Source organism: Opisthocomus hoazin, chromosome 30 (assembly GCF_030867145.1).
Source record: "Opisthocomus hoazin isolate bOpiHoa1 chromosome 30, bOpiHoa1.hap1, whole genome shotgun sequence".
NCBI lineage: Eukaryota > Metazoa > Chordata > Aves > Opisthocomiformes > Opisthocomidae > Opisthocomus > Opisthocomus hoazin.
Genome location: NC_134443.1, coordinates 1,058,630 through 1,085,275, shown reverse-complemented (window position 1 = coordinate 1,085,275; position 26,646 = coordinate 1,058,630). Strand labels below are relative to the sequence as shown.

The 26,646-nt window shown below is 73.0% G+C and overlaps 6 protein-coding genes across 13 annotated transcripts; 4 read left to right on the top strand and 2 right to left on the bottom strand.

The window, feature by feature from the left end:
* Positions 1-580: 580 nt before the first annotated feature.
* On the bottom strand, positions 581-2,803 carry PYGO2 (pygopus family PHD finger 2). Its single transcript, XM_075445439.1, is given in 6 exon segments — positions 581-1,763; positions 1,765-1,817; positions 1,819-2,286; positions 2,288-2,398; positions 2,482-2,531; positions 2,605-2,803. Coding segments are annotated over 6 exon segments (1,278 nt in total). The 5' UTR covers positions 2,732-2,803; the 3' UTR covers positions 581-1,294.
* A 696-nt stretch (positions 2,804-3,499) lies between these two features.
* SHC1 (SHC adaptor protein 1) lies at positions 3,500-12,980 on the bottom strand. Of its 7 annotated transcripts, XM_075445230.1 has the most exons (14): positions 12,918-12,980; positions 11,102-11,169; positions 7,516-7,677; positions 7,285-7,355; positions 6,949-7,012; positions 6,596-6,715; positions 6,101-6,154; positions 5,915-5,966; positions 5,603-5,729; positions 5,319-5,487; positions 5,066-5,126; positions 4,784-4,951; positions 4,429-4,691; positions 3,500-4,251 (listed from the first exon to the last, which is right to left on the bottom strand). In XM_075445230.1, exons 2-14 carry the CDS (start codon positions 11,111-11,113, stop codon positions 4,123-4,125), a joined length of 1,452 nt encoding a protein of 483 aa, XP_075301345.1. In that variant the 5' UTR covers positions 11,114-11,169; positions 12,918-12,980; the 3' UTR covers positions 3,500-4,122. The 7 variants fall into 7 exon arrangements, with proteins under 7 accessions (XP_075301345.1, XP_075301342.1, XP_075301343.1 ...); XM_075445227.1 differs by lacking the exon at positions 11,102-11,169 and having other exon boundaries at positions 12,918-12,979; XM_075445228.1 differs by lacking the exons at positions 11,102-11,169; positions 12,918-12,980 and adding an exon at positions 12,827-12,907.
* Positions 12,981-13,279: 299 nt separating this feature from the next.
* CKS1B (CDC28 protein kinase regulatory subunit 1B) lies at positions 13,280-14,472 on the top strand. The gene is made up of 3 exons (XM_075445324.1): positions 13,280-13,376; positions 14,072-14,199; positions 14,282-14,472. The coding sequence occupies exons 1-3, from the start codon at positions 13,318-13,320 to the stop codon at positions 14,332-14,334; spliced, it is 240 nt and encodes a 79-aa protein (XP_075301439.1). The 5' UTR covers positions 13,280-13,317; the 3' UTR covers positions 14,335-14,472.
* A 1,221-nt stretch (positions 14,473-15,693) lies between these two features.
* Positions 15,694-19,114, top strand: FLAD1 (flavin adenine dinucleotide synthetase 1). Its single transcript, XM_075445168.1, has 7 exons — positions 15,694-15,863; positions 16,148-16,907; positions 17,855-18,002; positions 18,087-18,185; positions 18,275-18,464; positions 18,761-18,834; positions 18,907-19,114. Exons 1-7 carry the CDS (start codon positions 15,714-15,716, stop codon positions 19,040-19,042), a joined length of 1,557 nt encoding a protein of 518 aa, XP_075301283.1. The 5' UTR covers positions 15,694-15,713; the 3' UTR covers positions 19,043-19,114.
* On the top strand, positions 19,109-20,911 carry LOC142364921 (uncharacterized). Its single transcript, XM_075445169.1, has 2 exons — positions 19,109-19,662; positions 20,476-20,911. Exons 1-2 carry the CDS (start codon positions 19,109-19,111, stop codon positions 20,909-20,911), a joined length of 990 nt encoding a protein of 329 aa, XP_075301284.1.
* A 335-nt stretch (positions 20,912-21,246) lies between these two features.
* On the top strand, positions 21,247-23,812 carry LOC142364926 (mothers against decapentaplegic homolog 6-like). 2 transcript variants are annotated; one of them, XM_075445185.1, is made up of 4 exons: positions 21,247-21,591; positions 21,943-22,356; positions 22,479-22,577; positions 23,187-23,812. In XM_075445185.1, the coding sequence occupies exons 1-4, from the start codon at positions 21,258-21,260 to the stop codon at positions 23,720-23,722; spliced, it is 1,383 nt and encodes a 460-aa protein (XP_075301300.1). In that variant the 5' UTR covers positions 21,247-21,257; the 3' UTR covers positions 23,723-23,812. The 2 variants fall into 2 exon arrangements, with proteins under 2 accessions (XP_075301300.1, XP_075301299.1); XM_075445184.1 differs by having other exon boundaries at positions 22,479-22,592.
* The last annotated feature ends 2,834 nt before the right edge of the window (positions 23,813-26,646 follow it).

The window sequence follows — 26,646 nt, the reverse complement described above, 5'->3', positions numbered from 1 at the left end:
GTGGGGGGGGAGGTCGGTGACACCGCGCAATGCCCGTTGGAGCCGTGCCCGGTGGTAACTGGGGCCGCCGGTAACTCCCGGTGCCCCCCGGTAACAGCCGGTGTCCTCGCTAATTTCCAATGTCCCAGGTAGCTCCCGGTGCCGTCGGCAACTGATGGGGATCCTGACAACTCCCGGCCCCTCCGGTAACTCCCGGTGTCTTCAGTAACTCCCGGCCCCGCCGGTAATTCCCGGTGCTCCCGGCAACTTCCCCGGCCCCTCGGGTAACTCCCGGCGTCGTCGGTAACCCCCGGTAACTCCCCGGTGCCCCCGTAACTCCCACCCCCCCCGGTAACTCCCCGGTGCCCCCGGTAATTCCCGGTGCCCTCGGTCACTCCCAGCCCCCCGGTCCCCCCCGGTGTCCCCGGTCCCCCTCCCCCGGGGCCGGTACCCGCCCTCGGGAAGGGGCGCACACGTGACTCCAGCGGCCAATGGGAGCTCACGGCGGTAGCAGCGGACCAATGGGACGGCCCGGGGCTGGGGGAGCACGCGGTACCGGACACCCCCCCCCCGGCGGACCAGAGCCAGACACGGACAGGCGGGGGCACAGTTTTATAGCGGCGGTACAAAAGTTTCCATTAACGATCGTCTCAAACCGGGGGGGGGGCGGGAGGGGGGCACCGGGACTGTCCCGAGCACCGGGGGGGGGGGGGGGGCACCGGGACTGCCCCAAGCATTTGGGGGGCGGGAGGGGGGCACCGGGACTGTCCCAAGCACCGCGGGGGGGGGGGCACACACACACGCACGACTGGGACCGTCCCGAGTACCGGGGGGGGGGGGCACCAGGACCCTCCCAAGCACTCGGGGGGGGGGGGGCAGGGGGAGCACTGGGACTGTCCCAAGCATTCGGGGGGCGGGAGGGGGGGGGGCCACTGGGACTGTTCCAAGCACTGGGGTGGATGGGGGGGGCACCAGGACCGTCCCAAGCACTCGGCGGGGGCGGGAACGTGACCGTCCCAAGCACCGGGACCACCCCGAGCACTTGGGGGGGAGCAGGGGGGGCACCGGGACCGTTCCAAGCGCCGTGAGGGGGGGGTGATGGGTCACTGGGACCGCGTACAGCCCCGGGGGGAGCCCCAGATGGCAGCGGGGAGCAGATAACCCCCCCCCTCTCCCCCAAGGGCAGAGCCGAGGGGGGGGCACCAAGCACCCTCAGCCCCCCCAGAGCTGGGACCCCGGTGCCGGAGCCTCCCCCGCAGCGAGGGGAAACAGCTCCAAAAAAAAAAGCGGCTTTTTGGTCCCAACGGGGCGCGGCTCAGCCGTCGTTGGCGGCCACCAGTTGTCCCAGTCCCTCCCGGACGTAGACGGACTGGATCTCCTTGGTCTTGAGGCAGAAGTCGCAGGCCCAGACGGCGGAGGCCTCGGTGGTCAGCAGCCCGTAGGCGTTCTCCGTCATCCCCGTGCACTCCCGGTGAAACCACTTCTGGCACGAGGCCTCGCACAAAATGGCGTCCTGATCGTCGTTGACCTCGTTACGGCAAGCCCCGCATGGGTAAACCAACCCCGGCGGCGGCTGGTGACCGGAACCGCCGGCCGTTTTACCGGGAGGAGGCGGCGGAGGCGGCGGCGGGAGGTTGTTGGTTTCGGGGGTGCTGGCGCCGCGCCCAGGGGTGAAGCCGGTTTGCGCCCCGTTAACGGCGGCAGCGGGGGACCCCGAGTGCTGCTCCTGGCCGAAGGCGCCGGGGGGTCCGGTGAGGGGTTTCCCCCCCTCCTCGCCGCCGGTGGGGGAAAGCGGGCTCGGCGCCGGGGAAGGGGCTGGCGGTGGGGGGCAGGGGGGGGCACGCCGGGCCCGGGGCGCTGCATGGGCGACTGTCCGAAGGGGTTCCCGGGCTGGCTGAACCGCTGGGCCACCGGCGGCCCCCCGGCGGCCCCCCCCGCCTCCCCCCTCGGGGGCTGCCCCATGGGGGGGGACAGCATCGGCCCGAAGCCCCCCACGGGGCCCTGGAGGAGCTGCCCGGGGGGGGGCGGGGGGGGGCTGAAGCCCTGCCCGAAGGGCTGCCCCGGGAAGGCCATGGGCGCCGGCTGCCCGTAGCCGGGGGGAGGCTGGGGGGCCATACTGAAAGCCGGGCCCAGCTGCCCGGGGGCGAAGGGGGGGGGCGGTTGCCGCCGGAGAGGTTGGGGGGGGCCGCCGTAACCGGGAGGGACCTGCGGGGCCATGCCCGGTTGGAGCCGGAACCCGCCGAAGGGCACCGGGCTGCCGAGGAACGGGGGGGGGGCGGCGGCGGCGGGAGGAGGAGGAGGGGGGGGGCCCGGTTTTGGGGCTGCCGAAGTCGTCCTCGAAGGGGTTGGAGGCCACGAGGTGATCCACCATGGGGGTGGGCGGCGGGGCGAACTCCGAGAGGTGCGAGTAGGCGGGACCCTGCGGGGAGACGGCGGCCCCGGTCACGGTGGACCCGGTGTTCCCGGTGCCCCCCCCGCCCCTCCTCCGCCGCCCGGCCCTACCTGCGTGTTGGACTTGCGGCGCTTCTTCTCGGGGCTCTTCATCTGCAGCCCTGCGGGGACAAACCGGGTTGGGACAGGGACCGGGGACGGGGACCGGGGACGGGCCCACCCCCCCGCGCTCACCTGCCTTCCCCTGCTTGCGGCCGGGCCCGGCGGCGGCGGCGGCGCTGCCCGCGGGGTGCGGGGGCCCCGGGGGGGGCGGCGGGGCCGGGACGCCTCCCTCCAGCTTCTCCGCGTGCGGGGCCGCCATGGCCCTTCACCGCCGGCCCGCCGCCATGGCCGCCCCCCCCGCGCCCCGCCGCCACGGCCCCCGCCGGAAGCGGAAGTCCGAGCGGGGCCAATCACAGCGCGAGGGGCGCGACCACAGCGGCTTGGCGGGGGGGGGAGCGGGAGAAACCATCTGCAAGGTCCGGGGTGGGGGGGAAGGGCCAACTCTAGGGCGCTGGGGCGGGGTAAAGGACAGCGGGACGGACCATGTACAAGGCCCGAGGGGGGGGGAATGGGACAGCCCATGTGCAAGCCCCAGGGAGGGGGGGAGTGGGAGAGCCCATGTGCAAAGTCTGGGGAGGAAGTGAGGCACAGCCCATTTGCAAGGCCCGGGGGGGTGTAAGCAGGCCAGCCCATCTGCTAGGCTCGGTTTGGGGGGGCGAGGCACAGCCCATGTGCAAGGCCCGGAGGGGCTGTCAGGCCAGCCCATGTGCAGAGCCTGGGGGGGGGGGGGGGGGAACGGACCAGCCCATGTGCAGGGCTTGGGGGGGGTAACGGACCAGCCCATGTGCAGGGCTCGGGAGGGGGGGGGTGGTGGTGGTGGTGGTGTAGGGCCAGCCGATGTGCAGGGCCGGGGGGCACGGACCAGTCCATGTGCAGGGCCTTGGAGGGGGACAGGACGGAGGGCCTGCGGGGGGGAACACGGGACGGACCAGCCCATGTGCAGGGCAGGGGGGGACAGGACGGACCAGCCCATGTGCAGGGCAGGGGGGGAACGCGCGCCCCGCTCGCAGCAGCCGGCCCATAGCGAAACACCGACTTTAATAGCGACCGCCGGTTCCTTTGGTATCGCGGGGCCCTGGGGCCCGGGGCTGCGCTTTGGCTTGGGGGGGTAACACCGAGCATGCGGGGGGGGGGGGAGGGGGGCCCTCCCACTGCCCCCCCCGGGCTGCCGGGGCCGGCCCTGCCCCACTGGGACCCCGGGGCAGGCGGGGGGGGGGGAGCCGGGCCCGGTGGGGGCCGGGGGTCCCGAGGTGGGTGGGGGGCTCAGCCCCCGGCGTTGCATACGAGTTGTGGGACCTGGGGGGGTCAAGGCACAGAGTGACCACGGGAAGTGCCCGGGTGCAGTCGCTGCGGGACCTGGGGGAGCAGAGCCCCCTGCCATGGCCAGGGGGTGGGGGTCGAGGGACCCCCACGCTCGGAGGGGGGGGGGGGGGGGGGGGGTCTCAACCCCGCCAGCCCCCCGCCCGCAGCGGGAGATGGGTTGTGGCAGGCACTGAGCTGCTGTGCAAAGGCTGGGGCTGGGAGGGGCCAGACCCCGGCCAAGTCCACGCTCAGTCCTGGGCCGAGCACCCGGCGGAGAGTCCGAGGGCTCCCTGGGCAGGGAGCAGGGCCGGGGGAGGGGGTGGGCCGTGCCCGGACCCCCCCGGGCGCTCACAGTCTCCTCTCCACCGGCTGCTGCAGGCACATCTCGCTGCCGGCCGAGATGATGGGCAGGTGATTGTCCATGTGGTAGCTGATGAGGTGGCTGACGCTCTCGAAGCGGTGGTCTTTCGTCCGCACCTGGGGGGGGGAGACGGGGAAGGGGCACTCAGGAGGCTGCTGATGCCTCCAGGCTCTGGGCACCGACCCAGGGGGAGCAGCTGTCACCCCCCCGGGCCCTCCATGCCCCCCAAGAAGCGGCGGGGAAGCCCAATGTAACCCCCCAAGCTCCGTCCCCGGGGTGCCACGCGGACTCACCACTCCCTCGGGATCGACGAGCAGGAGATGCTTGGGCTGCCCGCCCTGCAAACCCGTCAGCACGTACTGGCCCGGGGTGGTGGTGCTCTCCCGCACCAAGAAGTCTCCGTTCACCTTCAGCAGCTTCTCAGCTTCTTTGCGGTTCATCTTCCCGTGGTACCAGGGCTCTCGTCTCAGCTGCTCCTCCATGGAGGCCACCACCTGCGTAGGGGGCAGCCCCACGGGCGCAGCCGGGGCAACGCGGAGGGCGTCTTCAAAGGGCTCTGCAGGGAGAGGAGCGAGGGGGGTCCGGGACCGATCTCGCAGCCACCCACCCACCCACCCCCAGCCCAGGCACGGCCGCCGTCCCACTCACTCATGTCGAAGAGGTCTCTCTGGGTGCCGCCGTTGGCCGTGGCGGGGGGCCCGGCAGCCGACGCTTGGCGTGTCTTGTCCACGTTTTGCACGTTGACGTAGGACGGGTCATCGAACAGGTCGGTGCGGCCGGACGCGCCCGCCGGAGCCGGGTATTTCTCTCTCCCTGCTGCCAAGAGCGCCGTGGTCAGCCGGGCTCCAGCCTGCCTCGGCCCCCGTGCCGGTGCCGGGGCACGTGGGGGCCGGGCAGGGAGATGGGGACCGGCCACGTCCGTCACCGTACCTTGGGCGGGAGCGTGCTGCTTCCGGGGGTCGTGGTCCCCGCCGGACGGCTGGCCGACGGGCTGCAGGGAGAGGTGGGTGCTGAGCCCCGCGGCGCTCCCCAGCCCTGCCCGCTCCCCCCGCCCCACGCTGCTCAAGGTGCCGCGGAGCTCGTGGTGGAACAACCCCGAGTGAAGAGCCCGCGGCCCCGTCGGGGTCCCTGCACCTCCCTCGCGAGGTGGAGCCTCCCCACGATGCCGAGCCCGGAGCCTCACCAGCGTGGCCCCCAAGTGATTGGGGGTCTGAGCAGCCCCGTCCCGCAGCCGCATGTCCACGACCCCCCCGATGGGAGGCTCCTTGCCAGGGAAGTCGTTGTAGTACTGGTGATCCGGGGCTGGTTCCTCCTCTTCCTCATCCCAAGCGGAGCCGTCAAACCCCGCCATCCTGGGAGGGCATGGCCCAGCTGAGCAGCTGACAGCAGCCAGGGCTGCGTCCCCGCTCCGAACCCAATCTCAGACACCCCCCCAGCTCCCTCCTTCCCAGGCAGCCCTGCCCTTACCGGTCGTGGGGCGTCACCAGCTTCGGGGGGTTCTTCAGGTACTGCTTGAAGCGCAGCTCGAAGGCCTGCCCGATGGTGCTGATCACGTCCTGTGCCAGGCCCTCGGGGCACTCCAGGATATGGCAGGCTGGGGAGGGAACGGTGGGATGGGAGCGGGGAACCCCAGCGTTACGCCCTGCGCCCCTCGAGCCTGCCCTGTGCACCCCAGAGCTGCCTTACGGGGGGGCCCGGTGCCTCCCCGTCGCACCGACCCGCGCCTGAACCTCCACAAAACGGGGTTCTGGCCTTCAGGACCCTCGGCAGCAGCCTCACCTCTCTGATTGACGGGGTCTTTGGCAACGTAGGCGACGTACTCGGCCGTGTCCTGCGGGCGAGACACGGGGGGTGAGACGGGGCTGCCGCGCAGCGCGGTGCCCGAGGCTTCGGGGAGAAGGCGGGAGAGGCCCCGATCGGCAGCGCGGCGCAGGGCACGTGCGGACGGGGACGCTGCGTACTCACCGGGTCTCCCCCGGACGCGAAGGAGATGGACTGCATGTGGTGGTTGGCAATGATCTGCAAGGCAGAGAGTTTGTCGGACGCAGCCAGGGGCTCCTCGGTGCCCGCCTGCCACGTTCCGCCCGGGGCTGGCCCGGCGTCGGGGCTCACAGGCCTCCGGAGCCCCGGTTACGAGCCACAGGCCACCAGGGCCACCACCAGGGCCACCAAGAGAGGGGCCAAAACCAGGAGACCCGGCCCCAGGTCAGAGCACTCGGATCTCACAGAGTCCAGGACAGGTCCTGCGAAGCACGCGGGGTATCGCTCCGACCTCTCCCACCCCGGGGACCAGGAGAGGTGGGCGCTCAGCAGCCCACCCAGAGATGTCTTAGGGAGGCTGGGGACATCCCTTAGGGAGGCTGGGGACATTCCTGGCCCCAGCAGGACCCGGGGAGGGGTCACATGAGGATTCCTGCTCTTCTAAAGCCAGCCACGCGGCACCTCCCTGACTGCTCTCACCTGCTTGCAGTCAGAAGCCATGAGGTTGAGGCTGCTGGTGGAGATGGTCAGGGTGATGGGCATGCCGGCGAACTTCAGGTTGCTCTTGCCCAGGATGGAGTTCAGCGAGCGGCCGCAGGGCTGGGGGCAAACGGCAGCGTGGGGAAGGGGCTCCCGGGGCCGGGCAGAGCCCGGCTGGGGGGGACGGGGCACGTCCTGCCGCTCTCCATGGCGGAGACGGGCACCTCGTCCTCACCGCCGCTCCTCTGAGCTCAGAGCCCCGGGCTGCCCAGTTCGGGCACGGCCGGCTGCACCAGGATCTGGCCCTCGGCCCCCAGCCCGCTCCCCCCCGCAGCCCCCCGGCCCGGCCTCACCTTCCTCCTGCGCACAGCTCCCTTGGCACCGGGCACGGCCTCGCACACCAGCCCGATGGCCTCCCTGCGGGAGCAGAGCGGGGTGTCAGCCCCCAGCGCCGGCCCTCCCCGTCCCCTCGCGACCCCCCCAACCACGAGGCCGAGGACGCGGGGACCACCGCAGCAGGGACAGGGTGACAAACGGAAAACCCTCGGGCGGCATGGCTGGGGCCCTTCACACGGGGGAAACGCGCCAGTGTTATCTGACACGGCTGCAGGCAGCCTGGCCCCACCGACAGCCCCACAGGGACACCCCCCCCCAAAAAGCGGCAGCCCCCGGGGAGAGGCAGCACTCACCTGGTGACCTGCGTCCGGGTGTTGAAATCCAAAGCCCTCATGGACTGCAGGACTTCCACGCAGCCCATGTACTGGGGGGGAGAGAGCAGGGTCAGCCCATGGGGCCGGGGCCGCGAGCCCCCCCTGCTCCGCAGCGGTGACCTCCCCAGGAATCCCACCGCCCACCCGAGGAGCACGGCAGGAGCTCCCCGATCCCCGCCGCGCCCCTTCCCGCAGCCCCCCAGCACTCACCCGGACGTGGTAGGAGACCCCGGGGCCCATGACCTTGTCATCGGGGTGCAGCCAGCCGCGGGTGGGCTTATTGACGAAGCTGCCGTGGCGCGTCCATTCGTCACCCCCCAGCTGGCCGCCTTCCACCCGCGTCTTCTTCCCGCAGCTCAGCTTGTTCATATCCTGGGAACAGACAGCGACGGGTCCCGCTGAGCCGGGGCCAGCAGCCCCCACCGACGCCGGTGCCGGCGTCCCGGCAGGGCCGGGCTCCCCTGGGCTGCCGCCGGCCGAGGAGCCGCGCAGGCTGAGCAGGTTGGCGGGGTTCGAGAGCTTCAGGTTGGCCATTTTGGGGAAGAAGGAGCAGAGGGTGGTGGGGCTGTCCTCCGACTCGGGCGAGAGCTCCCCGAGAGGCGCCGCGAGGCCGAGGGAGGAGGAGGACGGGGAGGCAGGCAGCGACTGCGGATCGGCGAGAGACTCGACCGGGGAAGCCGGGACCCCCAAGCCCCCCAGTGCCTCCTCCAGAGAGGAGACGGACTCGTTCCGCAGGTGGCTGTATTTGCTCTTCTGCAGGAGATCCATGCCGGAGAGAGGCGAGGAGGGCCGGGGCCGGCGCGGCCGAGGCAGCAGCGCGGTGGAGGCAGCCGGCCGGGTCTCACAGAGGCCCCCCGGAGAGTCCGAGCAGCCGCCGGGAACCCGACCCCACGGAGAAACCTCGGCCGAGCTCCGTGCCAGGCCTGCACCAGCCCGGCATGGCTGTTGGGCAGAGCCGGCCCCGGGACGCCAGGCAAGCGGGTCCGGGGGCTGCCGGGCTCCGCGCCGTCGCAGCCGATCGATGGCGATCGGCGTCAGCGAGGACGCGTGGATCCGGCCAGACGGGGAGCGACCCCCGCGCTCCCGCCGCGGCGGGGAGGAAACGGGGCTGCGGCGACGCGCCGGGGAGCTGCCGGCACGGGGAGGGGGGCTCAGCACGCTCGGTCCCCGGCCTGGGGGTCCTCAAACCCCGCGGCCCCACGCCGCTGCTGTGCCGGGCTGGCAACAAATCCCATTGTCTTCAGCCGGGGCCGGATCCGGCTCCCTCTGCCCGGCCGCCGCGTCCGCGCTGCCAGCCGGCTCGCTCCAGCCCCTGCGCTGCCCCGCCGCCAGCCGCTACGAGGAAATCAAAAGCATCAATATTTAAAGCCCTGAGACCAGGCAGCCACGGAGCGCGTCCGAGCCCAGCCCAGCCCCGCTCCCAGCACCGGCCGGGAGCGCACAAGCTCCTTCCGCGGCAGCCAGCGCCGCGCAGCCCACGTGCCGGCGGCGAGCAGCCGCCGTTGGCTCGCCGGGCTCGGCCGCGGCAGGGGTTCCGCGATGCCGCCGGTGCTCGCAGCTCCCTGGGATGCGGGGACACCCGCTGCTTCGGGAGAGCGGAGGAGCGGTGGGAGGAAGAGGAGGATGCCCGGGAGCGGGATACAGGTGAGCCGTGCGCCGGGGCTCAGCGCGGGTCCCCGGCCGAAGCGGGGAGGCGGCAGGAGAGGCGGCTGCCGCTGCTGCTCATCGCTGCTGCCGCCGCTTCCCGCATCCCGGCTCCCGCCGCCGGGAAGGGCCGTGCTGACTCACGGGGGCTGCGTGGGGGCCGGGGCGCAGCGCAGGAGGGGCTCCCGGCGAGGGGTGGGGACCCAGCGCCCGTCTGGAGCAGGAAAATCAAGGTCACGGGCGGAGCCAGCGGGCTGGGGGGCAAACCTCGGCCCTTTTCCCTGGCGGGGGTGGCGGGGGCCAGGCTCCCCCGCCCTCGGCACTGCTCTCCCTGGCATCGTCCGCGCCAGCAACCCCGGGGGGGGCAAAGAGCTGTCCCCCCCCTTCCCCCTCCCGTGGGCTGAAGGAGGGATTTTGGGCAGCCCCAAGCCCCCAGACCCACCGTGGGCCGGGGCCTTCCCGGGCACCAGGCGCTCCGCAAAACCGGGCGCCGAGGCGAAACGGGGCCCAGGGGAAGGGCTCTCCCTGCCCGGGCCCGCGGCGCGGCACTGCTCGGCACCGGCGGCTGCCCGCCCCGCTTCCCAGACGCCGGCACGGTGCCACGGGGACGGGGAAATGGAAGCCAGGACGGAGCTGGAAGCAACCCCCGGCGCGAGGGGCTGCAGCTCACGACGGCGGGTCCGTCACCCGTCTCCTCCCGGCGCCGGAGCATCGCCTCGGCCGCCAGCGCCCGTCCCCCACCTCAGCTGCCGGCGGTGGTCCCGCGGCGCAGCGTCCCGCGAAGCGCCTGTCCCCACCGTGGGCCCCCGGCCGCTCGGCGCCGTGACCTTCCCGTGGCCGGCAACGCCGCTGCTCTGAAGAAAAGCAGGAAGCCGGGGAGCCAGGAAGCCGGCGGCCGCGCGAGGGGCCAGCCGCAGCCCCCCATTGCCGGGGCGGCGGCGAACGGGCGTGGGGCAGGAGGGTTTGCCCACGGGGGGACGTGGGGCTGGGGGCTCCGTGAGCCCCGACGCTTCCCCAGGGCTGGGATATGAGCAGGAGTGAACTGTGCAGGGGCAGGGGGTCTCCTCAGCCCCTTCCCACCAGCCCAGCCAGGCGACAGGGCCCGGGGCAGCCATCCCCGCGTGGCAGCGAGGGGCTGGAGCGCCCCGGGAGCCGCAGCCCCCCGCTCAGACAGGCCGCTGCTTTTATAAAATGGAGTCATTCCTGATTTTATCAGAACCTCCCGAGGCCGGCTGGCCCACGTCACGGGCTGGAGACAGCACACACGGCCGCTCCCAGCCCTCGGAGACCAGAGGTGTCACCGCCACAGCCCCAGAGCCCACCCCACGGCGTCGGAGACCCCAGCCCAGCACGCTGCGAGCGCTGAAGGCAAACCGAGACGGGCGCAGAGCCACGGCGCGACAGCCCTGCCTGAGCAGGCAGCCCCTGAGCCCCATCCTGCAGCCCTTCCCCTGGCCACGGAAGCCGGCAGCGGGCTCCTGCTCGTCGGAGTACGAGCGGAGAGGCCCCAGCAACGGAGGAGCTGCCGGGACCGCCGCGGCCCAGCGGCTCCTCCTGCCCCGGCAGCACCGGATCAGCCGGATCCTCCCCGCGCGGGAGGCAGAGGGACACAAGCCTCTTTCGGGTGCCTGAGGCTGGGACTTCACGCACAGCCCGGGGCGAGGAAGAGGAGCAGAGAGGCGACGCTCGAGGTCCCGCTACCGGGCCAGCGCCCGACATCCTCCCAGGAAACACAAACTGGGAGCTGAGTCAGAGACCTGGAACACGCCAGTGGTTTGGCAAGAAATCACGGGGAGGAGCAGGCAGCCGCGCGCCGGCCGCTGCCGCACGTACGCCCCTCGCCCGGGGCTGGAGACCCCCTCGGCCCGACACCGGCCGCAGCAGAGCCATCCCCAAGCCTCCGGGGCAGGCAGGAAGCAGGAAAAAAACCCACTCAAATCCAGCCAAGAGCTGGGGGTTTTTCCCCCCAAAAACATCATGGCAGCATCACACGGCATCGACGCGTTCCTGCACGCCACCTCCCCGCCGCTCGGAAGAGGGGCCGGGAGACGGCAGCGGAGACGTGGGGAGGAGGCCGGGGCCCTGCCAGCGGGGAGAGAGGGGAGGCAGGATCCACCACCGAAGCCAGCTAGCCCTCCACCGAAGTCCTTACCACGTACTCCATCGCCGGCGGAGGGCAGGGAACAGAAACGCACAGCCCCTCTCGTCTGGGACTCCGACCTGCGGTTCGGGGACAAACAGGGAGTTAGGCAGCCCTGCCCCGGACCGCTGAGGCGGTGGCCCTGGCGCCGAGAGGCAGACCCTGCTCCTCCTCGCTGACCGCAGGCGGACGGGGCCGAAGGAGCCAGGCAGCGTGCTGCCGACACACGGGGCGAGAGAGCCAGGGAAGCCTCCTGCTTCCCACCCGAGGGAGGACGGAGCCGGGATGCGCCGGGGCAGAAGCACAAGGGCCGAGCCTGGCTCTGCTCGGGCCTTGCCCACGCCAGCGAACGGCGTCAGGGGCCGAGAGTCACTCCATGACCCGAGACGAGCGTCGGAGCTGATCCCCGCCCGGCCCCAAACCCTGCACCCAGGGGCCAAGCGCAAGGGAGGAGAGGGAGGGAGCGCAGGGGGGCAGAGCTGCCCCCTCCCCTGGCACCGGGCCCCCGGGGCTGCGGCCCCCTCCTCCCCAGGGGAGCGGAGAAGAAGGGAGCCGTGGAAAGCGGCGACGAGAGGGGAGCCGGGAGGGGCAGGAAGCTCTGCGAGGGGAAAACAAGGCAAGCGAAGCAGGAGCAGCTCCGGAGCCGCTGCCCTTCCCGCTCCCACCCCCGCCGCCCAGCCGACGCGGCCAAGGCTGGGCCAGACAACGTGATTGACTTCCTTGCAGTGATCACGTCCTTATCTGGGGCCTGCGATGGCGCCCAGGCGGGCACTAACACAATCAGCTCGGGAGGGAACGAGATAAGGAAAGCCCCGCTTGGCAGGCGCAGCTCAGCCCTGGGGGCACGGCAGCACCGCACCAGGGCCCTCCCCGCCGAGGCCGGCGGCAGGGAAGCGGGATCAGGACCCCGACGTGGGGTGCTCGGCCTCGCCGAAGCCTCCTCGGGCACAGCTGCGTGTCCCCCCGAGAAGGGGACGCTGCCCCGCGCAGCACTGGCAGCCTGGCCACGGCGCTCCCCCACCCAGGGGCTGCGGAGGAGCCCCGGGCCCCGCTCGGCTGGGAGGAGACGGCGTCTTCGAGCCCGCTGGAAGAGGCCGAGGCGTCCTGGGGAGCGCTGCCCTTTCCCCGGGGTCATGCTGCCTCAGAACCCGCCTCGGGGGTCCCCCCGGGCAGCGCAGCGTGCGGGCGAGCCCACCCGAGAGACACAGCCCACAACGGACGGACGGACGCAACGCGGGGACGAAGGCCAAGGCCTGTGATGGGGGGAGGGGGTTGTCCAGCCCTGTCCACCACAGCCGGGCCTGCTCCGGACGCCGCCCCGGGCCCTCCTCGGAAGCGGGCGGCGGGAAGGCGCGGCGGGCACCGGGGAGGCCGAGGGTCCCTCCGAGCCCTGCCGTGCTGCGGGTGACGCCAGCCCGGGGCTCTCCCCGGCCCTCGACGGGGTCCCTGGGCCGGCCTCGCTGCTCTGTTCCGCACCGCCGCAACGTCCCCGAGCGCCCGGGAGTCGCCCCGAGGCCTGGAGGGAAGCGAGCGGCCTGCACGGCCCGGTACGGCCGGTACGGCCCGGCACGGCCCGGCCCCGGCGCCCAGGGGAGGGCAGAGGCAGCTGGGAAAGGCGGCCCGGCCCCCCGCAGCACGGCGGCCCGGCACCGAGCCCCGCGGGGGGTGCCCGGGGCACGGCCTGGCGCCGCGGGGCCTTCACCCGCCTCGGGAAGCCGGGGCCTAGCGCGGCCTTACCGGGAGTCCCGCAACGGCCCAGCCGCTCCCGCGGGGCCGCGTCGACTCCGCCGCGGCTCCCCCCCCGCCCCGGGCCGGCGCTCGCGCTCACCGGGGCACCATAGGTCTCGCGCCGGTCTCCTCCAGTCCCGGCAGCCGCACCGCCCTGCCCCTCCCTCCCCCCCCGCCGCGCCGCCACTCACTTCCGGCCCACGCCCCGCCCCACCGTCACGTGCGGGGGCGGGCCCAATCGTCGGCCTTGCCCTTACCCGAGGGGAAGCGGCGCCGTCGCCCCGCCCCGCCCCTACAGCGGCCGGCCAATGGGCTCCCGCTCCTCCCCTTGACGGGCGGCCCGGTCTGCGGCGCCAACCAATGAACGCGCGGGGCGGCGGCGTTTGAAAGCGCCGCGGAGGGGGAGGGGGCCAACGGCCCGGCGGGGCGCTGAGGCGGGGGGCGCGGCGGGGGCTGCCGGGAAGGGGCGGAGCGGGCCGGAGCGGAGCGGGGCCGCGGGCATGGCGCACAAACAGATCTATTACTCGGACAAGTACGACGACGAGGAGTTCGAGTACCGGTGAGGCGGGGGAGGGGGGGGCGGCCCGGCCCGGTAAGGGATAGCCGGGGGCTGGGGGGGCCCGGTAAGGGTTCCCTGGGGTGGGGTGAGGGGAAGATGTCTGGGTAAACGGCACGGGGGGGGGTCCCACTCGCGGTTTGACGGGGGGGAGCTGCCCCCTTACAGTGGGGGGGGCGGAGGGGGAATCCCAGTACCTCCCGGTGAGGGGGGGTGATCCCAGTACCAGCTCCCCAGCTGGGGGGGGGGGGTGTCTCCAGTCGGGGGGATGATCCCGGTACCCCCATCCCAGCTGGGGGGGGGGTGTCTCCAACTGGGCAGGGGGATCCCAGTAGCTGCTCCCTGGTCGCGGGGGGGGGTCTCCAGTCGGGGGGATGATCCCAGTACCAGCTCCCCAGTGAGGGGGGGGTCTCCAACTGGGCTGGGGGATTCTGGTACCTGCTCACTGGTGTGGTGGGGGGTTCTCCAGCTGGGGGGGGGGGGGGTGTTTCAGCCATGGGGGGTTCCCCAGCAGTGGGGGGGATGGGGGGGGTCCCCAGCCTGGCCTGGGGGGTGGGTCCCCAGCCGGTGGGGGATTCAGCCATGGGGGCGTTCCCCAGCAGTGGGGGGGATGGGGGGGTTCCCCAGCTGGGGGGGTGGTTCCCCAGCCTGGGGGGGGTCTCGCCCCCCCGGCAGCGGGCTGAGGGCGCGGGGCGCAGGCACGTGGTGCTGCCCAAGGACATGGCCAAGCTGGTGCCCAAGACCCACCTGCTCTCCGAGTCGGAATGGCGGAACCTGGGGGTGCAGCAGAGCCAGGGCTGGGTGCACTACATGACCCATGCGCCAGGTGAGCCCCCGGGGAGGGGGGGGGGGGGCGGCGGGGGGACCCCCCTGACCCCCCCGTGTCCGTCTGTGTGTCCCCCCCGCAGAGCCCCACATCCTGCTCTTCCGCCGGCCCCTGCCCAAGAAGCCGCAGAAGTGACCGGGCCCGGCCCCATGAAGCCCCCGGCCCCATGAAGCCCCCAGCCAGCGCCTTCCTCCTCCTCCCCCTCCTCTTCCTCCTCCGGTGCCGCTGCGGCTCGGCCGGTCCCGGTCCCGAAGCTTCAATAAATGTGAACGTTTGGGAGCTCCCGGGTGCTGTTCGGGGGGGGGGGGGTCCCTGGTGACCGGAGGGGGGGTGTTGTGGGGGGGATGGGGGCTCCTGGTGACCGGGGGTAGGGGAAGTGGGGGGTCCCAGGAATTGGGGGTAAGGGGGGGATGGCTTAGGGGGACACTCCTGGTGACCAAGGGGTAGGGGAGGGGGCGGGTGGGGGTCATGGGTTCCCGGTGACTGGAGAGGGGGCAGGAAAGAAATGCTCCCAGTGTCCAGGACACACACACGCTCCCGGTGACTGGGGGTAGTGGGGGGGTGACACGGACAGGGGGACACTCCTGGTGACTGGGGGGGGGACGACAGGGACCCCTGGTGACTGGGGGGGGGGGAACGGACAGACGGACGGACACACACACACACACACGCTCCCAGGGACCAGGGGTAGGGGAGCGTGTGGAGTCCCGGTGACTGGGGTACGAGGAGGGGGACACGGGACAGGGGGACACTTCTGGTGACCGAGGGGGGGATGGACAGACAGGGACCCCTGGTGACTGGGGGGGGGACAGGACACAACTACTGGTGACGGGGACACAGATGTTCCCGGTGACTGGGGGTAGGGAGGGGGAATGGGGGGATGTGGGGGGACGGGGACTCCCAGTGACGGGGGGGGGGGAACACTCCCGGTGACTGGGGGTGGGGGAATGTGTGGGGTCCCGGTGACTGGGAGGGGGACGGGACAGGGGGACACTCCTGGTGACCGGGGGGGGGGGGGGGGGATAGGGACTCCCAGTGACTTGGAGGGGGGGGAACTACTCATGACCGGGGGTGGGGGAGAATGTGGGGTCCCGGTGACTGGGGGGGGAGGCATGGGGGGACTCCCAAGTGTCCCGGGGGGGGGGGGAGTGACCAGGGGCGGATGGGACCCGGGGACTCCCGGTGACAGGGACACACACGCTCCCGGGGGGTCCCGGTGACCGAGGGGACACGGGGGGACTCCCGGGGCATCGTGCGGGTGGGAAGATGTACGGGGGGGTGGGAGGCGGCGGGGCTCCCTGTGCCCCGGGGAGCTGCACGTGCCGCCGCGTCCCGGGCGCGCCCACAGCTGCGGAGGGGGAGCAGCGAGCGCCGTTCCCCGCCCTCCGCCATGGTTCCGTCCCCCGCGGGTCCCGCCTCCCGGCCAACCCGCGCCGGCAGCGCCTCTGGCAGTGCGTGCGGCGCGGCCAATGAGAGCGCGGGGGCGGGGCCGAGCCGGGCGGCCGGCCGGATCCATGTCGGGGGCGCTGCGGGGGACGCTGCGGGCGGGCTGGGTCCTACGCACCGCCTCCTCCTCCCGGCCCATGGCAGCCCCCGGCCCCGCCGCGGCCCGGGGCTCCGCCGCCACCGCCGGCATCATCGTTATCGGCGACGAGATCCTCAAGGTGCGGCCGGGGCCGGGCCTGCGGGGGGTTGGCGGAACGCGGCCGGGCCCGGTGCCTGCCCGGTGCTGCTCGGTGACCGGGCCCGGTGCTTGCTCGGTGACTGGGCCCGGAGCCTGCCTGGTGACCGGGCCTGGTGCCTACCCGGTGCCTGCTCGGTGACCAGGCCTGGTGCCTGCCCAGTGCCTGCTCGGTGCCTGGGCCCGGTGCCTGCTCGGTGCCTGCCCGGTAACCGGCCCCGGTGCTCGGCGGGCCTGGCCATCACGCCCGTCTCCATCCCCCCTCAGGGCCACACTCAGGACACCAACTCCTTCTTCATGTGCCGGCGGCTGCGGGCGCTGGGCGTGCGCGTGGCCCGCGTCTCAGTGGTCCCCGACGAGGTGGCCGCCATCGCCGACGAGGTGGCCGCCTTCGCCTCCCGCTTCACCTTCGTCCTCACCTCGGGCGGCGTCGGCCCCACGCACGACGACGTCACCTTCGAGGCCGTGGCCAGGGCCTTCGGCGAGACCCTCGCCCCGCACCCCGAGCTGGTGGCCCTGGTGCGCGAGTTCTTCGGCCTGACGACCGTGTCGTGCCCCGAGATGAAGCTGGCTCGCGTCCCCGCGTCCTCCCGCCTCCATTACGGCACCGACGGGCGCACGGGTGCCGCCTTCAAGTACCCGCTGGTCAGCGTCCGCAACGTCTACATCTTCCCCGGCGTCCCGGCGTTGATGGAGCGAGCGCTGGACGGCCTCGGCCACCTCTTCCGCAGCGAACGGACCCGTTTCCACTCCCGTGTCATTCACGTGGCCGCCGACGAGATCGCCATCGCGCCTGCGCTGGACCAGGCTGCCACCGCCTTCCAGGGCCGCGTCAGCTTGGGCTCCTACCCGGACTGGGCCAACAACTACTACCGCGTGAAGCTGACGCTGGACTCGGAGTCGGAGCGGGACCTGGAGGAAGCGCATGGCTTCCTGATGGAGAAGCTGCCGCCGGGTGTTGTCGTGCCGTTGGTGACGGACTGCGTCTCGCCGGCGGCCGCCGAGGTTTACGGCCTGGCTGAGTCAGGTACGGGGGAAGCGGTGCTGCAGCACGGCTCGGTGCCTCCACGCTGCTCCTGCAGCCCAGCAGGGCCCCGGGGTGCATCACGAGGAGCGTGGGCAGCAGGTCAGGGAGGTTCTCCTCCCCCTCTGCTCTGCCCTGGGGAGGCACCATCTGCAGTGCTGGGTCCAGTGGTGGGCTCCCCAGTTCAAGAAAGATGAGGAGCTACTGGAGAGAGCCCAGCGCAGGGCTACGAGGATGAGGAGGGGACTGGAGCATCTCTCCTGCGAGGAGAGGCTGAGGGAGCTGGGCTTGTTCAGCCTGGAGAAGAGAAGGCTGCGAGGGGACCTTAGAAATGCCGATCAATATCTGCAGGGGGGGGTCAGGAGGACGGGGCCAGACTCTTTGCAGTGGTGCCCAGTGACAGGACAAGGGGCAACGGGCACAAACTGGAGCACAGGAAGCTCCAGCTGAACCCGAGGAAGAACTTCTTCCCTTTGAGGGTGCCGGAGCCCTGGCCCAGGCTGCCCAGGGAGGCTGTGGAGTCTCCTTCTCTGGAGATATTCCAACCCCCCTGGCCGCGGTGCTGTGCAGCCTGCTCTGGGTGACCCTGCTTGGGCAGGGTGGTTGGGCTGGGGGATCCCCAGAGGGCCCTCCCAGCCCCCCCCATGCTGGGATTCTGGGAGCAGATCTTGCCTGTTGTGGAGTGCCAGGGTGCTGAGGCTGCCCTGATGGGAGCAGGGCCCGTTGTCCCAGTTCGGGCCGGCCAGCGCCGGTCCCTGCGAGCGCGGCGTGCGTTACAGCGAGCGGCGCTGCGGTTCCCCCGGGCAGGCGGGATCCCAGTCCCGTCCGTGGCACAGACCTCCAGGTTGCGCCAGCTCTTGGCTCCGGGCTGTGGTGCCAGCGCTGGCTCTGGAGACGCGGCGTGCCCGGAGGCCGAGGTGCCGGGCGCCGACCGTCCCCGCTCCCGGCAGGCTCGGCCCTGGGGCAGAAGGTAGCGGCGGCGCTGAGGACCATCGAGGAGGCTTTGGACCAGTACAGCCTGGCGCAGCTCTGCGTGGGCTTCAACGGCGGCAAGGACTGCACGGCTCTGCTGCACCTCGTCCACGCCGCCGCGCAGAGGTACCCGGGCGCAGGGCTCCGCCGACCGGGCTCGGGGCGGGGGTGAGGGGCTCCGGCGCCCAGCTGCGACGCGTCTCTCCCCAGGCGGCACCCGGCGAGGCAGGAGAAGCTGCAGGTGCTCTACATCCGCATCGTGTCCCCGTTCCCGGAGATGGAGCAGTTCATCCAGGCCACGGTCCAGAGGTGCGGGGCGGAGGGGGGTGGGCTGCCGGGCAGGGGGGGGTGGGGAGCAGCGTCTCCCGCAGCCCGGCAGGCAGCTGCCCGTCCCGCAGGTACAAGGTCCAGCTCTGCACGGTGGAGGGCTCCGTCCGGGAAGCCCTGGCCCGTCTGAAGGAGCAGCAGCCGCAGCTGGAGGCCGTGCTGATGGGGACGCGGCGGACGGACCCCTACTCGCGCACCCTGACGCCCACGTGCGTGACGGACCCCGACTGGCCCCGCTACATGCGGGTGAACCCCTTGCTGGTAGGTGGCTGGCGCCAGGGCCAGCCCTGCTCGGGGGGGCTGGAGGCTGGCACCAGTTTGCCCCCATCGTGGAGGGCTTCCCAACCCAGTTGCCCCTCTCTCCTGCCCCGCTGCGTGGCCCTGGGTGCCCCTCGTTCCTGCTCACGGGGGCTTTCCCTGTGTCTGGGGAGGGCCGGGGGCTCTGGGACCCACGCGCTCGCCCCTGCGCTCATGGTGGGGGGGCTGAGTTGCGTTCCCTGGGGGCGAGGGGCAGCCCGCCCGCCTCTGCAGCGATCCCGTCCCAATCCCCCCGGCAGGACTGGACCTACCGGGACATCTGGGAGTTCCTCCGCAAGCTCTTCGTCCCCTACTGCATCCTCTACGACAAGGGGTGAGTATTGGGCGCTGCCCACCCCCTCGGCACGGCCGAGACCCCCCCCAAACGCAACTCCCTCCTCCGCAGCTACACCTCGCTGGGGAGCATGGCCAACACGCGGAAGAACCCGGCGCTGCGCTACACCGACGCCCGCGGCCGGGACAGCTACCGACCCGCCTACGAGCTGGAAAACGAGGAAGAGGAGCGTACCTCCCGCCAGTGAAGGCCCTCGGGGACGGGGACGGGCGTTCGGATGACGCTGAATAAACCCGGTGCCTGCCAGCGCTGAATGAACCCGCTGCGCTCAGCCTGCGGTCTGCGTCGCGCTCGCGCTCGGCCGCGCCGGACCCTTCGCGTCGCTGGCGGGAGCGGGACGGGGCACGAGGCCAGCTCTGCCCCAACAAAAGGGTCCCCGTCCCCCCCGCCCCGGGCACTGCCCCCCTCCCCGCACCCGCTATTGTGGCGGCTTTTGAAGCGCCGGAGAATGGAGCGGGTTCCAGCGCTTGCCGGGGGAGCCGCGCGTCGCCGCGTCCGCCTCGCCGCGTCGGAGCCGCGGCTGCTGTCTCTCGTCAGCCATGCGTCTCCTCCGGACCGCGGCGACCCGTCGGCCGGGCGCCCCGAAACGCGCGGCGCGGGCCATGGCGCTGCCGGCGCCCGCCGAGGCCTCGCTGGGGCTGCGCCTGGGCTCCTGGCTGCTGCGGCTGCTGCGGGACTGCGGCTACCTGCTGCTCTGCAGCTGGTGCGTCCGCGAGCTGCTGGACTAGGGGAGCGGGGCCCCCCCCAGCCCCCCGGCGCCGCAGGACCCCCGCACCACCCCCCCCCGACTGCCCCCCCGTGTGATGAGTGAGTGCCCTGCGCTCGGCTGCCTGCGCGGCGGGGGGTCTGGGGGGGACGGGGGCTCGGCAGTGGGGCTTTGGGGGGGTTGGGGGTCCGGCTGGGGGGGGACTGGGGTCTGGCTGTGGGGCTTGGGGGGGATGGGGGCTTGGAGATGGGGCTTGGGGGGTGATGGGGGCCCAGCTGTGGGGCTTGGGGGGGTTGGGGGTCTGGTTGGGAGTCTTGTTGGGGGGGGTCTGGGGTCTGGCTGTGGGGCTTGGGGGGGATGGGGGCTTGGAGATGGGGCTTGGGGAGTGATGGGGGCCCAGCTGTGGGGCCTGGGGGGGCTGACGGGGACCTGGTAATGGGGCTTAGGGGGTGATGGGGACCTGGCTGTGGGGCTTGGGGGGGATGGGGGCCCAGCCGTGGGGCTCCTGGGGGGGACGGGGGCTCAGCCGTGGGGCATGGGGGGTGATGGGGGTCCAGCTGTGGGGCTTGGGGGGTGATGGGGGTCCACCTGTGGGGCTTGGGGGGGGTGGGCGCCCAGCTGTGGGGATTTGGGGGGAATGGGGGTTCAGTCATGGAGCTTGGGGGGTGATGGGGGCCCAGCTGTGGGGCTTGGGGGGGCTGACGGGGACCTGGTAATGGGGCTTAGGGGGTGATGGGGACCTGGCTGTGGGGCTTGGGGGGGACGGGGGCCCAGCCGTGGGGCTCCTGGGGGGGACGGGGGCTCAGCCGTGGGGCATGGGGGGTGATGGGGGCCCAGCTGTGGGGCTTGGGGGGTGATGGGGGCCCGGCCATGGGGTTGGTCCTCACCCCTCCCTGTGCCTCTCCCCTCCCCAGGACTGCTGGGCGCCCCGAGCTGATGGAGCTGATGGACCCCCAGGGCCGGGCCCCCCCTCCAGCCTGCGCCCCCCCCCCGATCCCAGACACCCCAATAAACCCGAGCAGCACCCGAGGGGCTGGGAGTGTCTGGGGAGGTTGGACCCCCCCGAAACCCCCGAGTGGGACGCGGTCACCCCGGCCCGCATGTCGCTGGGTCCCCCCCCCTTGGGGGTGTGGGGGGGGGGAGTGGGGGGGCTGCAGCTCTGCCTGCCCCACTGCCGGGTTCATCCCTGCCCCAGCCCCCCGCGCCCGGCCAGCACCGGCGCTGCCGAGAGCCACCGGGAAGCGGCCGGAGCAAAGTGTCCCCGAAGGTCCCACCCTGGCCGGTGCCGCGGCAGAGGTGGCGGCCGATGGGACGCGTGGGCCAGCGGCGCTGGGTCCGCCGGCAAGCTGAGCCCACCGTGCCCGCGGTGCCGGCGCGTGGCCGCGGTGCGGGGGCTGCCCGTAGCCCCGGCGTCGAGGAAGCTCCGCGGCGTCCCGGCTTCGGCGCCTGGCGCCAGCGCGGCCTCGCTTATCTCGGCGGGAAGTCGGGAGCAGGAAACGCGGTCCGGCGCGGGATAAGGCTCCCGTTTACGTTCGCCGCTTTGTTGTGGAGCGGGCTCCCACCCTCGCCCGGCGCCTGCGGGAGGGCTGGGGGGGGCGGCAGAGACCCCCCTCGGGGTGCCGCGGGGGGCTCGGGTACCCCGCGTACCCCCTGCGGGGATGGGGGCTGCCGGGACGGTGTCCTGCCGCTGCACCCCATGGGTCCCCATTGCCTGGGTCAGCTGCTGCGGCCGGACCCTGCGCTGTGGCCGTGCGCCGGGGTGGTCCGCGGTGCCGGCCGGGGTCCCGGCTGTGCCGGCTGCCCGTGGAGCCAGGCCGGCTCCGGCAGCCCCGGCAGCGTGGTGCTGAGCAGCCCAGCTCCCGGCCGAATCACTGGGCTCCCCAGACGGGGAGGTCCGGGGGAGGGCAGGGCGTCCCGGCACAGGAAAAAGTCCCGGCGGCGGCACACCGCAGCCAGAGCGGCGACGGCCGCCCCGAGAACGCGGCCCCATGCGCAGCGCCGGCTCCTCGCACCCCGCTCCGCCGCCCGCCGTGAGTGAGAGCCCCTTCCCGGGGGGGGACGGCGGTGGGGGGCGGCACGTGGACCCCTGCCCTCGCCCTCCCGGGGCTGGCGGGATGCTGTGCGCTGGGGGTCGGTTTTGGGGTGACGTCGGTTTTGGGGTGACGTCACCACATGACCTTGGGGACGCCGGTACCCCCAGGAGCAGCGCGGTGGCCTCGTGGGGACCGGCAGCCGTGAGCGGTGGCAAAGCAGGGCACGGCGGCCTTGCCGGGGTCCCGGTGGGGAAGGCGAGCGCGGCTCTGCCGGCGTCGGAGGAAGCACCGGGGACCCCCGCGGCACCGTCCCGGCGCGGGGGGTGACGCTTTGTCCCCATCCCACAGGCGCTCCCAGCTGTCGCCCCATGTTCCGCTCTCGCCGCGCCGGGCTGGTGAGGCGGCTGTGGCGGCAGCGCTGCGCGACGGCCGGTGCCGAAGACGGCCCCGGCGCCCTCAAACCGGCGGCGCGCGCCCTCTTCAAGAAGCTGAAGGACGAGGAGCTGGAGCTGCTGGCGCAGGCGGTGGAGAGCCGGGGAGCCTGGGAGTCCGGCTGCCTCTGGGTGCCGCGGGGGGAGCCGCGCGGGGCCAAGCCGGCGCTGCCGCCCCAAGTCCTGCTCTGCCGTCTCTACCGCTGGCCCGATCTCCGCCAACCCCACGAGCTCAAGCCCCTCTGCTACTGCGCCGGGGGCCGGGGGGGCTGCGGGGAGGCCGCCGCGCTCTGCTGCAACCCCCACCACTTCAGCCGCCTGGCTGCGCCCGGTGAGTGCCGGCGGCCGCGCCGCGGCCCCTCCTCGCCCACCCTTGGGTGCCCGGGGTCGGCTCGGTGCTTGGCGGGGGCAGGATGAGCGTCCCAGCCCCTCACCCCCCTCTCCCCCCAACAGAGACCCCGCCACCCCCCTACTCGAAGGCGTCCTGTGGTCCCCCCTGGCCGGACGAGCCCCAGCACCCCAGCACCCAGCTCCTGGAGTTCAGCTACAACGGTGGGGACCGGCGCGGTAAGAGGGTGCCGCCATGCCAGGGGGCTGCCTGACCCCCCCCCTCTCCCAGCTGATGGTCGGGGTGCGGGGGACAGAGCTGAAAATTGGGGAGCGGAGCCGGCGGGAGGAGAGGGTCCGGCGCAGGATGAGGGGTTCCTGCCTGGACCCCCCCCAGCCGCGGCCCCTGTTATTTTTGGCGGCGCCGGGCTCCCCGCCGGAGGAAGCGCTGCCCGCGGGGACGCGCACAATGTGCCTTGACGCACGCAGCCGCGGCTCCGGCCTGGCCGCCGGCCACCGGGCCGCTGGCCGCCGGGCTCCACCTTCCCCGGGACCCCCGTCACCGCGCTCCCCGGGGACGGCCTGGCCCTACGTGCCGGCGGGCAGCAGCTCCGGTGACTCACGCTCCGTGCCGGAGCCCGGGCTCGGACATCCCTGGGGTGCCGTGTCCATCCATCTGGGCATCCATCCGCTTGGGGGGCACGGACCCCCTCCCCGTGCCCACTCCCTCCCTGTCCCCCCTGCCCTTGGCCGCTCCGGCCGCGCGGTTCGGCCATGCTGCGTGGCAGCGGGTGGCTGTGCCCGGCGGTGACGGCTCCGCTCTCCCCTGTCCAGACACCAGCCTCTCGCCCAGCACCACGAAGGACGGCTACTGGTGCAAACTGGCTTACTGGGAACACCGGACCCGCGTTGGCCGCCTCTACGCCGTGCACGAGGCGTCGGTGAACGTCTTCTGCGAGCTGCCGCGGGGCAGCGGGTTCTGCCTGGGCCAGCTGCCGGCAGCCCACCGGAGCCGTGCCGTCCGGCGCGCCCGCGGCAAGATCGGCCGGGGGCTGCTGCTGAGCCGGGAGCCCGGCGGCGTGTGGGCCTACAACCGCAGCGAGCACCCCATCTTCGTCAGCTCGCCCACCCTGGGACCCCCCGGCGCCCGCGGCTTCACCGTCCTCAAGGTGCTGCCGGGTTATTCGGCCAAGGTGTTCGACTACGAGAGGGTGGGGGGCACGGGGGGCCGGCGGCTCCCCGGGGAGGGGCCCTGCGACCCCCACAGCGTCCGCATCAGCTTTGCCAAGGGCTGGGGGCCCCGCTACTCCCGGCAGTTCATCACCTCCTGCCCGTGCTGGCTGGAGGTCCTGCTGAGCCGGCCACGCTGAGGGGCCGGGGCTGGCGGGGGGGTGCCAGGGAGCCCCCCCAAAGCGGGTGCGAGGGGGGCACGAGCCAGGGGACCCCTCCGCCACCCCCCAGCCTCTTCTGTAGCGGGGCTGTCCTGGCCTGGGTGAGCCTTGCTGGGACCCTCTGCCCCAGCCCCCGGCCCCCCCGTGCCCTGCCAGCACCCGCCGCCCCGGCCGTGGGTCTCTCGCTGACACAGGGCACTATTTAATCTCTTTCTTTTTTTTTTATATTTTAACGGTTAAATTTATTTTAATTTATCTCATTTTTGTAAAGAAAGAATAGAGGCAGACCACCTCCCTCCCCGTATTGTAGGTGGCGGGGGCCAGGCCTGGGGCAGGCAGCCAGGGCAGGGGGTGCAGGGGAAGGGGGAGGCTGGGGGGGGGGGGGAAGGAACTGGGGGGCACTGGGGGCAGCTGGCACAGCTGGGGGGGTGGGGCCGGTGAGCACAGCTGGACAAGGGTGGGGCAGGTTTGGGGCAGGGGAGCACATCTGGATGGATGATAGGTGGGAAGAGCTGGGTGGGCACTGGATAGGCACTGGGCAGGTGAGCACATCTGGATGGGTGCTGGGCAGGTGCCAGGCAGGTGAGCACAGCTGGATGAGCATTGGACAGGTTTGGGTCAGGTGAACACGGATGGATGGGTGCTGGATGGGTGCTGGGCAGGTCTTGGGGCAGCTGAGCACATCTGGACTGGTGCTAGGCAGGTTCAGGGCAGGTGAGCACAGCTGGATGGGCACTGGGCAAGTGAGCACAGCTGGATGAGTGCTGGGCAGGTTCAGGGCAGGTGAGCACAGCTGGATGGGCGCTGGGCAAGTGAGCACAGCTGGATGGGCGCTGGGCAGTTTCGGGGGAGGTAAGCACATCTGGATGGGGAATGTGGTGGTGAGCACAGCTGGATGGGCGCTGGACACAGGAGCACATCTGGACAGGTACTCGGCAGGTGAGCACATCTGGATGGGCACTGGGCACGTCAGCACAGCTGGATGGGCACTGGGCAGGTTCGGGGCAGGTGAGCACATCTGGCCGGGCGCTGGGCACGTCAGCACAGCTGGATGAGTGCTGGGCAGGTGCTGGGCACGTCAGCACAGCTGGCCGGGCATTGGACACGTGAGCACAGCTGGATGGGCGCTGGGCAGGTTCGGGGCAGGTGAGCACATCTGGCCGGGCACTGGGCACGTCAGCACAGCTGGATGGGCGCTGGGCAGGTTCGGGGCAGGTGAGCACATCTGGCCGGGCGCTGGGCACGTCAGCACAGCTGGCCGGGCTCCCGCCCCGCGCCCCCACGGTGACCGGGGGCCGTCCCCGCTCAGCGCAGCCCTTGGGCAGAGGGGGAGGGGGGATGTCCCGGGGCTCCCCCGCCATTTGTAACCCCAATAAACGCCGCCGCCGGCACCCCCGACCCCGCCGCGCGCCTGTCCGTGTGTCCGTGCCCCCCCGCTCCCCCCCCCGGTGCCCCCCCCCCCCCCCCCGCCGCCGGGGGCTGGCGGGGCCGCGCTCCCGGGACCGGCAGTGCCCTCTGCAGGCGGCCGCGCCCGGGCCGCGATGACCGCCCGGTCCTTCCTGCCACGCCGCCGGCCCCGCTGAGACGGGCCTGGCGGCTCCGCGGCCCCCCCGGCCCCCCCCGGCCCCCCCCGGCCCCGCGGGCACGAGGTGAGCGCGGGCCGCGCCGTCGGGGAACGGGGAACGGCGGGGGGGGGGGGAGCGGGCGGCACCGGGAGCGCGGGCACCGGCACCGGGCGGGGAGCGGCGGGGCCGGGTGCGGGGCGGAGGGGGGGGTTCTACCGGTTCCCCACCCCCCCTGCCGGTGATGGGATGGGGGGGGGGTTCGAGGCAGGTGGACGGACGGACAGACGGACGGAGGGGGATGCGGGTACTGGAGTTGCGAGGCCCGGAGGCGGGGGGGGGGGGAGCGGGGCGGCGGCAGGTGCCCGGTACCGGGCCCCCCCCGCCCTCAACCCCCCCCCAGCGCGGCCCGCCCCGGCTGACATAACGTCTGCGCGGGGCCGTGTTTGCCTTGGCAGCCCCCGGGGGCGGGCAGCGGCCGGGCTCTGAGTCAGGAGCCCCGGGGGGGGGACACGGGGGGGGGGGGGGGGCCGGGGTGAGGCGAGGTGAGCTCTGGGCCCCCCCATCCCCCCCCCCGCCGCTGCCTCCCGGGGACCCGCGGCCGCCAAACTGGTTGCGCGGGGTCCGCGCCCAGGCACCTGCGGAGGGGCCGCTGCGGGGGGGCCGCCGCACCCCGCCCCGGCGCCGGCGGCAGCGGGGGGGCTGCCCCGCCCTCCCCCGGGCCCGGCTTGCCATTAACCCCCCCCCTCGGTACCCGGTTCGCCCTCCTTGCCCGGCTCTCCGTGCCCGGTACTCTGTCCGTCCCCCCCCCGGTGCCCGGTTCTCCTTCCAACCCCCCCAGTTCTCCATCCCCCCCGTACCCCGTCTCGGTGCCCGGTTCTCCGTCCCCTCCCCGGTTCTCTATCCCATCCCCGCTTCTCGGTGTCCGGTTCTCCATCCGCCTCCTCGGTGCCCGGTTCCCGGTGTCCGGTTCCCGGTTCTGTATCTCCCCACCCCCGCTTCTCGGTGTCCGGTTCTCCATCCCCCCCCGCCCCGGCTCTTCGTGCCCGGTTCTCCGTACCCCTCCTCGGTGTCCGGCCTCCCGGTGCCCGGTTCTCGGTGCCCAGTTCTCTGTCCTCCCGGTTCTCCATCCTGCCCCTCGGTTCCCGGTTCTCCATCCCCCCCCCAGGTTCCCGGTCTCCCAGTGCCCGGTTCTCGGTGCCCGGTTCTCTATCCTCACGGCTCTCCATCCCCCCCTCCCCGGTGCCCGGTGCCCGGTTCTCCATTCCCCCAAGTTCCCAGTGCCCGGTTCCCCATCCCCCCCGGTGCCAGGCTCTCGGTGCCCGGTTCCCCATCCCCCCC